Source organism: Ischnura elegans, chromosome 8 (assembly GCF_921293095.1).
Source record: "Ischnura elegans chromosome 8, ioIscEleg1.1, whole genome shotgun sequence".
NCBI lineage: Eukaryota > Metazoa > Arthropoda > Insecta > Odonata > Coenagrionidae > Ischnura > Ischnura elegans.
The window spans coordinates 46,319,732-46,330,397 of NC_060253.1; the positions used below are offsets into that span (position 1 = coordinate 46,319,732).

At 37.2% G+C, this 10,666-nt stretch overlaps 1 protein-coding gene across 1 annotated transcript in view; it reads right to left on the reverse strand.

The window, feature by feature from the left end:
• LOC124164401 overlaps window positions 1-10,232 on the reverse strand; it is a 42,913-nt gene extending 32,681 nt beyond the window's left edge. Inside the window, exon 1 of the mRNA XM_046541725.1 lies at window positions 10,019-10,232. Coding sequence (XP_046397681.1) covers window positions 10,019-10,232 — 214 coding nt within the window. The remainder of the gene's footprint in view (window positions 1-10,018) is intronic.
• Between the last annotated feature and the right edge of the window lie 434 nt (window positions 10,233-10,666).

Consider the following 10,666-nt stretch of genomic DNA (forward strand, 5'->3'; position numbering starts at 1 on the left):
GATAGGGATCACCTACCCAGGCAGGATTCGAACCCACGACCTACGGTTTGGCAGGCGAGGACTTTACCCCACCGCCACCGAGGCTGGCAAAACTTTCTGTTTGGACTTACATTACAGGCACTAATACCAGGAATTTTTCAGAAATTATTATGAGCAAGAAATACTATTTGGTAGAGAAGCTTCAAAGTAAGTGATCAAACGTAGATGTAAACATTCTCGTTGGGACGATAAGGCTCCTTAATTGTTGCGTCCTGCTTTTTACTTTATTTATTTTTCAGATCTGCAAATTAAGTCTTCCATTCAAAAGTCCTTAATATTATAATTGGTGGTCATTATAAATGAAATTCCACCCAAATAAATAAAACCCAAAAACTGTACAAACTTAGAATTAAACAATTTTTTCTGTGACTGCGGTATGAAAGCCTGATAATAAGAATTCCGGTTCAACGTTCAAAAGCTAGTTCAACATGTTCTGTATTATTCTATCAATACAATTTTATCGCAATCGGCGGTGATTTTCTTCAGAGTGCGCGTGAGGAGCACTTGTTTCTAGCTATCGACTCGCCAATACGCTACCTCTCGACAACCTTGCCAACTCCGCCGATATTTTACCATGTTAAAGACCCTTGAGTGTATTCTGATAGTGGACTGATCACGGTTGTAAGAGACCCCTATTCTTAGTTCTACGATCCCAGTCACGAACTTCAAATGATACAAGACGATGTATAAATGGTAGAACGTTGGTTTTAATGTATCCAGAAATATATCATTTTAAGTTCCTACCGAGGCATTCAAAAATCCGCCTTGGGAATTTCTCCTTCCGTAATCGACGGGTAGTAGTGCACCACTGAAGGGTAACCTACTTTGGCGTAAACGCAACGGAATGCCCACTCGGGAACATTGCTAGAGCACTTCGCACTAGAGCTCGAGAGTACAATTGACGCTCACTAAACTGAGTGGCCGCCCTCAACAAGTGGGGCACTTGTTGATCCGGGTGCGTTTCCATAGCAACCATCGCAACAAGTTGCATTTCCCTCGCAGCCATAGAGAGTAGAACCTCTGGAGCCGCATCGAACTGGCATCTAAATATGCCGGCCAACAACTTTTTTATTTCGAACCGGAAACATTTCAGAATATGCTAATGATACCTGACCGAAATTATTTTAATTTAAACACTACAAAATTTGGAATCAGAGATATGTTACGAAATATATCGAGGTCTGTTCTACCGGCGATAGCATATCGCATATAATGGGTTAGTTTTGTGGACATATCCGTTTATAAGATTGTATTCTCGAGATTTACCTTCATAAAAGACACTGAAGATAAAAAGGTTTATCTTTGCAGTAGATTTGGGTTTTAGGGCGTGTTTTACAACGGTCATACGAAATTTCATGTACCTATTCTTATTTCACATTTCAGCAATTACAAATTTAAAAAAATAACTATCTATGACTTGGCAACTCCCACCCTTTCCCTCTTTGGCTAGCTTTCGATAGTTTGGTTCGCTCGTAACCCCAATTAAATGTCAAACGATATCGTATTACTAATAATTTCTGCAAATATATCACTTATGGATTCGTAATGGCGAACTCAGGAGCAAGAAAAAGGAGATTCTGTATTTTGCCGGGAACCGAAAATAATGCAGTTTCATCTACGCATCGAAAACTGATGTCCTTGAATCCATTAGAGGCACCACGCGGGCACTACATACGAATCAACTTTAAGTATCGAATTCTTGGCGGCCAAGAATCGAAGCTTTCAATGGCTATCACGTGAAAGAAACTGTTTGAACGCCGATGGTTTCCGTCTCGAAGTTCTCAAAATTTTCGTATACTCCCGTACCCCCACTACTGCTAGGAGGTTACCCTCCCACATAGGCCCCTTTTGTCCTTATCCTGGATACGCCACTGCAGGTACTGCAGACGGCTGCATTTCAGCTCGCATTACTGATTATTTGAATGTATCCTTCCCCAATTTCACTCCGTGATTGCAGGTCAATTATTAATTATTTACCCTAGGAATTACGCGCATCTTCTTTAAGCCGGGTTTTCTCCTTTGATTTGCAAAATACAATAATGTAAGCACTTCCGATATTATAGATTACATAATAAAGTCATCCTCCATGTACCAAATTCTTTTGATGAATGGCGAGATTTGGCCTTATTGCGAGTGAACATTATGCAGTGTCTCATTACACCGAGCAGTTTCATACCTTCCACATAGTAAATACCTGCGACCAGAGTAATCAAAATTTAATGAGGACCTAATATCAACTTTTCAGTGCCCGGGAAACATCCTTGGAGCAGAGCAACTTCCGGTGGATTCATCTCGATCCACACATAAAGATATTATATTTATTTCACGGGCTTAATCTCTTTTACAAGATTGCAATTGAAATGCATTGCAAAATTATCACAATTTACAACAATTGACTTATCAATACGTCTTTAACAGGAAATGTATATCAAGGAGTGTGTTACAAATAAGAAGTTATTTGAAGCATATATAGAAAAATATATGAGAAGATTGATAAATATATTTTAAAATTAAAATTGAAATGTTTGATACTTATTTGTAAAATACCCAAATATTATGTACTTTAAAGATATAAAACGGAGTTATTCAGGTTAGGAAGTACAAAAAACGATTAATCAAGATATTTTAGACACTTGAAAATTATCAACATCCGAATATACATTGTCAAAATCTCTAGAAATCCTATACATGGGAAAATAATAAAGGTAATTGCAAACACTGTGTGGGAGAAAAATATGCAAGATCTCTCATCATCACAATTTCAAAATGTACCAGCAAAACGGATTCACATGCGTGCGCAATTAGCTGATACCTTTAATTCATTTTCATGGTAGAAAATACTAATAATATAGTGAAGCGTTTTTCAAGACTCATAAATTTTAGAAGAGTGGGCCAAAATCTCGAAGGCTTTGGAATAGAATTATTTCGGATAACTTGCTACCTGTCAACCTGATTACGATTATTATTTTTGAAATCAGACCATATCTTCTGCTCGCAAATCTCAATCTAAGCTTCGAAAAATCGTAAAAAATAAGATTTTTTAAATAAACACACCAGGTTGTAACACAGGATGGAGTAGTATTTAATGACATTTTCTTCGCAAAGAAAACTTTCAAATCATATCAAATCACCTTAAACTAGCTATTTACAAATCGATCGATTCGGCTATCACTGGGTTAAAATTCGTACTCAATGAAGCTATACAACCTTTAAATGTTCACAGACTTTTTATTTGGTACCAGTAAAAAATCGAATACCAAATAAAAAATATTTGAACGTGTACAATGGTTGTGTATCTTCAATAATGTATTTTCTCTCGATATAAATGGCATAAATTTATGAATGGCCTGGGTATTCTTTGAAGCCATTGAATTACATATGTATTAACCTCATTCTATTTAAATGCAAGGGGCACTTAATTTACGTTTTTTGTATTGGCATGTACGAGTATGGAAATTCCTCAAAACATTATTCCCTCTTCAGAAAGATTAACCCCACTTTTAGTACCACTGTATTAGTCTAAAAAGCGATCTTCTCGGAAGTAATAATATTTACGATATTTTATACTTATTTATACATAGTTGCATTATTTTGCTCGGAGCTGGAGGTAAAAAGTCCAAATAGAATGATTTCATCGGTTTTTTTGTACCTAACAATCCCCCATGGTCGGATTTTTCCATCATTCCAGATAAGGGTCTGATTTGACGATAGAATCGTATGGATAGCACAGGAGAAAGTCGGTAAAAGGGGCTTAATGCTTTTTTATACGCCTCTTGGCCAGAATTTATAAGAGTAGACGATACATTTTCTGCTATTCAGAAAATATATCGGGTTCCACTGGTTTTTTAAACCTCTCAAGTTGTTGCATTCAATTCGTTGAAGCTATGAGCAGAGCCGGCCTTAGGGCGGGGCGACCGGGGCGACTGCCCCGGGCCCCGCGTTCGTGAAAAAAATTAAAATATACGATAGTTTGAAAACGCAACTTCAACTATTACTGTATTGTTAAGTCCGTGCTAGACAAAAAATAATATTATGAAAAAGGAATAATAATGCAGTAATTTAAAGTAAAAAGCGCGCTTTTTATGTTTATTTTATGTTATAATTTTATGAGTAAATATAATTATAAATTTTATCTGTATTATACTATTTTGAACTCAACTGCGTGATGGTATCATAACGGCGTAATTACGAAGTCTGAATTTGGGAGGGGAACACATACTTAGCCAGAGAGTGGTAGGGATTCAAAATGCTCGAGTTAGTAGATGGGGTATAGAGTTTAATATTTTAAGTGAAGGGCCCCGCACTGAAGGTTCGCCCCTAGCCCCGCACCTGCTAGCGCCGTCCCTGGCTATGAGCCCATTATTTTAGTCACTTTATCTACAAAATGAATAGGTATTTGCCAATTGTCCTTAACAAAAAATGGCATATGTTGCATGGCAGACACGAAATTCTGGTACGTTGAGGATTTTTGTTTACTTAGCCTCGTATTAGAATGAAAAATGCGCTTCCCTCTTCACACGCTCTCCTTACCCGGCATTTGATATAATAAGTACTTTTTTCTGTACGCAAGGTAAGCCTTAAGAACCGGAATGCTTAATGTTTATAACCAGTAGTTGCCATTACTTGCTAGGTCGCCTTTCCAGATACTTAAATAATTATTATCATTATTTAAATTAGCACGATTTCGTTTCCAGAAGCCTGACTAACCGTAATTTATTGATTTTAAGCATTTTATGGTCGCAAAAATACTTCGCTCCACCGAGTTTAAAGATTAGCTTCGTTGGATTTGTTTTCTTCGGAGACGAATACTTTTTTTGGTCACACTCCTATACCTCGTGACTACGTCATACTTTCGGAGTACTCCCACTATCTAGAATCTGCTCGTTCAACGGGGTTGGTGTCTTCGGAGGAAATTATCAGAGCTTGACAGCTCACGTTCTCTTCTTCTCGAGCGGCATTAATGATGAGGTTTTGGAAGCAATTTTCCTTCAACGTATAAATGCATGTCAATTCTATGTAATACTTCACTTCTGACCTGAAGATGCCGGCAGTCTTGCCGGCGAAATTGTCGTCATCAGGATCGAAAACACAATGGAAGTCCGGAATACATGATCACATACAGTATTTATCGCGGAGGACTTCGCAAGAAACGATAGGCTTAGAAATAATTGAGGCAGTTAATCCTTTAAATGCTACAAGTTATATAACAGGTGCAATAAAAAATGTCATTTATAGCCTATTTTATTGGCGTGACTTAACTGTGTACTTAAAAATTCATTAATAACATCATAAGGGCTACATTTTCTTCCAATGAATGTTACATGAATTAATATAATCCATTCGTAAAAATTAATCTAAGTAATAGTTCTCGTTTTATCGAAAATATTAATTAAAAATGTTCATATCAAATTCCTGCCGAGTGGACTCGTGCCTTTGATTTTTGGACTTTGATTGTGAAGGGAATATTTTAGGTACTATGTATTGCGGAACGGCCGATTACGACGATAAAACCGACTAACATTGATTTCACTCAGAGAATTTAGAAATAACAACGTATTCAGGGAAAATCATTATGAGAGATGAATGAATTGGAGACTTTATGCACCAAGAAAATATTGGCAGATTATTTTTATGCAATGCTCCAAAGATAAATGGTGATGAGGCGATTAACGAGGAGGTATGACATTGAATTCCCTATCTACCGATCAAGCCCATGGAAAACTATAAAAATTAACTGCCCCAAATGACGTGAAATACGGAAGCGGTATATTTGCGTGCAAACGACAGTTATTATGTAATAATCTCATAGTTCGATTATCAAAATTGTGTAATTAGAGGCAGAAATACTGAAAAAATATAGAAATAATGATTTGGAGAGCAATATACAAAGAATTCCTGCTCAAAAAGATCTTATAATTTAGAAAAAATAGCGATGTGATTGTAGCTGGAGTTCCCAATGAAGGATGCGAAGATAAACCATATGTAAGCCCTTTTATGAAATAAAATGGACAGCCGAGTACGAGAATAATGTACTCTTGGAATGATTTCTCTTTCAGTTATTTCATATGTATCCATAGTAAAAGTCTTTTAATATTCGGCATTCATCTGATCATCAATTGTAGCGCTAAGACGAAGGAATCGCGGTATTCACATTAGTAGTAATTTTTTCTCCTATTAGACTAGTACTAAAAATGAAATAACATAAAAACTATTAGTGTCTTAAAAATACGATTTGGTGTTATATGCGTTTATTAAATCAGATTTTATACTATTTCAATACATGAATTCACTAATTACATGTATGACATAATCATTTTGTCGATAAGAAAATTATGGCTATAGCAACAGTTATGGCTACGCCATTGACAGGCTGCTGCTTTTAAATTGATTAATGTGGTACCGCGTGAGGATTTTCAAGGGCATTTATTAATACTGTTGTAAATAGCTGCGACCCATGAACATAATATTGTCTCGACACTTGGTCGAATCTCTATGATCTCATCCTTCGGTTCCAAGTTCAAACACATCCAACGTAACGTTAAGCTATAGTTGGCATTACGTCGATTATCGCGGCATTAAATAATAATTAAAATTACCTTTATCAATATTCACGAAATAAAAACAAAAATGTTCACTAAGGTTTAATTAGTACGTGTTCTCTTTCTCTTTTCCTTCCCATTTCCAATATTTTACGGCACATGGAGACGAAGTTGATGCATTAGCTCCATTTTATACGAGTTTGATGTATTCATTTTACTACGTATCGATCATTAATCCTGACCTAGCGAAATACAATTTGATTATAATTATATAATATGCATAATTTTACTATCTGCATTTTATAAATAATGTGTTTACACAATTAAGTTCCGCGATACAAGTGTAGGATGGAGATGGCACACAAACTGCGTCAACACTGTCAATTCGAAAGGCACGCCTTGCAAACTCTTTTCAAATTGTCACTCATCCGACATAACCTAATAATGTTAAATAAGTCAAAGGATTTACGTAAATAAATCATTCCTTTTTATTTTTCCTTTCCTCAAACACACCGCCTGGATATCCAAAAGTACTCCACCCCATCTTTCTATAAATGTTCTTGAAACTTAAGGAAAAAAAACCTCCGTCCCATTAGACTAACAGAGTTGACTGGAGGGCTGGTAATTCAACGTCACAGATCGCTAATCATCCTTTTATTTATCAGAATAAACCTTTTCGACCAATCTCAAAGCACTGATTGACTTTTAGTTGTGTTTCCCATCTCGACATTTGAGTAGTTGGCATTATAGTTAACATTAGGAATGAAATTATTTCTGTGCTCGTATCGCACTATCATGTAATCTTGAACCCGACATTTAGCAGTCAAATTATGAAACTTGTTCAGGGCAGCCTTGTCTCCTAAAGGTGATTAGTTTGTACTTATGTTTTAAACTACTTCGTGAGATATTTAAAGTTTTACAATGATTTCATAAATCTACTCGTAGATTTTTGTCTGTAAAAATCAATTCTGGAGCTCTTTAACTTCAATTCACAGCAGAAGATAAATTATGTATTAAATAAAAACACCCAAACTTTCCTAGCAGCGCCCTTTTGGAGGGCATGATTGAGCTATCTGTTCCTCCTCATTCTACTTCTAGCTTTCCGGTTAGAAGTCCCTTCAGAAAGGGTCGACCGTTGCATCGGAATATTTGCAGGGTATTCAGGAGTCTTGAGGGTAATCTACCAGGCTGAGGATACCGACCATTATTTCAGTCGTATATTTATTATTTATATAAGCATGTTCAACCGTGCAGAAATTTGGGAAGAACATAATTTAAAAATTTTCTCTGTTGTGTCCGGGAGTTTAGCCTCCGGAAGACTTCCAAGAGTTGGAATGGCCCATGACTTAACGCCTACCTGACGCGTCACCACGCGCTAATATCTGACTCAAAGTGATGTTTGAAGGTCTCCTCAAGGGGAATGAGGGCCAAATATGAACTAAGGTAAAACTTATATCTTCCATGATGAACTGATCAAATGATAATTATAGCATTACATTATAGTTAATGTTGACATACCAAGGATGCGGATCAGTGGCGTAGCCAGGAGGGGGTTCCGGGGGGTCCGGACCCCCCCCCCCCCCTGCAATATAAAATCACAATTATTTTCCTTAATAAAAGAAAATAAATTATTGAAAAATCATGAATTTACAAGTATTTTATTAACAAATAAAGTTTTTTCGATTGTGAAAAGTGTTAAAATTAGTTTAAAACCCATAATTTAGTACCCTATTTTTAAAAAATTTTCCCCCCTGGTTTTGGACCCCCCCAAACGAAATTCCTGGCTGCGCCACTGATGCCGATTATTATTCAGGAGACAATAACATTGAATAGCAGCTTGTTACATTCCGTAACCTTTGTCATTACTACCTTCGGTGCTCCATCTTTTTTACAAGGTGGATTTTTCAGGCTATGGGGTGCACGGGGATCTTCGAAATCATGCTTATCTCTGGTTACGAGTAAAGTAAAGTCAATCTGCACCGTTTGCACAAATATATCGACTCAAATCGATTCGAAGATGACCTAGAACTCATGAGCAATTCGCGAAGTTCGGAAGGAAAAATACGGATACAATGTGGCTTCCGACTTTTCAGAGTTACAGTGAAACAAAGCGTTTAACACCAACAGGATGGTGGTTTTACATTACTTAGAAGGACGAGCATGGGTCATTTTGATCCATTTTTTAGCTTCGTTCACTTTTCCGTGGTTAATTTGTCTAATTCTTTGGCATTGGCGCATTGTTAATGAGTCCATGAAGAGGGAATATAATTCTTGGGCGTATCCAGGATCTAAACTAGAGGGGGCTAAGCCGTGGTCGTTCTAGTTGTAATGTAGAAAAGGTTATGAAACCAACATTTCAAGAAAAGTTATAACAGTGCTTTATTAGTTATTTCAGTCATTTTTCGGGAAAAATATTTTTACTTTATTTACATTTTATATACTAATATCACTTTCCTTGGATTTAAAGAAATTTTTTTTCAAAAATTTGGTTTTGAATAAAATTTACTTTTGCTTCTAGAGGGGGTAGTTGCCCTCTCCTGCCCCCCGCTGGGTACGCCCATGATATAATTTAATATCAATTATAGAGACAAATACATTTTTGTTGAATCCAAGTAATGTGAAAATTATTGTCATTCAGGCAACTTGCAAGGAAATCTAGGGCCACAAATCAGAGAATGACATTGATATGGAATACGAATGTTTCAAGTATTGATCCTTCTATTGTTATTTGATCCAGATAGGGATCAAATATCCTATAGCCGCCCTTCTAAGTGTACTATCCATGTGAAAACTTTCTATGTATGCTTTTGTTTTTTCCCGGCGTATGATACTGGTGATATCTTCTCGAGTTTTCCACTGGGTGAAATGCTAGTAGGCCAACATTTCGAAGGTTACCTCTGCCATGCCCCGAGGACGATGACAAAGACTGCCATCGAAACGCCGGCCTACATGCAACTCACCTGGTGAAAAAAACCGAGAATATTTCATCTGGGAAAACTTTCTGTGAAGAATTAAGTAATTTTCTTCCGACAAATAGTGTATCAGATAGACAATGATGTCGGTATAGACAAATTCACGAACATTCCTAGAGGCATAATAGAAAATGAGTTATTATATTTGGTTTTGATCATGGCATGTGGTTCAAAAGGACCCATCTCGTCCTCTAACATAACGATGGCTAAGTTCTAACAACACGTATCTCAAAATTTGTTCGGTCTGAGTTAATACTGCTAATACTGTTGATAAACAACAAAATTCAAGCAAAAAACAACTCATTGTTTGCAAATGTGTGCTTATTTTTCAGTTTTTTGTATTTTTGGTTTTTCATTTTAATTAAAATAATAAACAATTTTTTTGTTCTCCTGAAAAGTTGCTATTTTTGAGGTACGTGTTGTTAGTGCTTGGCCATCGATAAGTGTTAAAAGAGTTAAAAGACTCACCGAGTGTTGCCATGGCACAGCCGAGGGCGAGGAGGACCAAGCCCAACGAGAGGGCCTTGCACGCGTTCCATAGGCATCGCGTGGTCATCTTGGCCCTCGCGGGCCCCCCAACCAAACAGCAGCCTCCTGCGGGCGGTGGCGGTCGCTGCTCGCCTGGGGCGAAGCCGCGAACCGATTGGCGGGACGCGGGGAAGCGGGGAAGTGAGTCCGACATGGCTTAACGGTGATGAACGTCTCGTATTTGCTCAGCGAAACGTTTTCTCTCTTTCTACATTACACGCTCATCTCATAATGAGCATTATTTATTTGAATCCCGGCACCAATTGGTATACTCTCATTCTACTTCTGGCTTTCTGGGTAGAATTCCCGCCATAAAGGGTCGACCATTGCATCGGAAAATTTGCTTAGTAATGGTCGTTAAAATCACCGTCTATTACCAACTATAATACACCACCAACGACTTTTGAGGAACACAACGACTGAGCTCGAAAGATCTCCTGGAACTATTAGAACGACGACATTTACATAGGAGATAAGTTTACAATTTGGCTTGGAACTGCCAGAATTATTGGATTGTCTTGGTTATTGGTTGTTGATGTTCCTGGAATATTCGTGGAGTATTGGCACGCCATTAGTTTCATTGCTTCA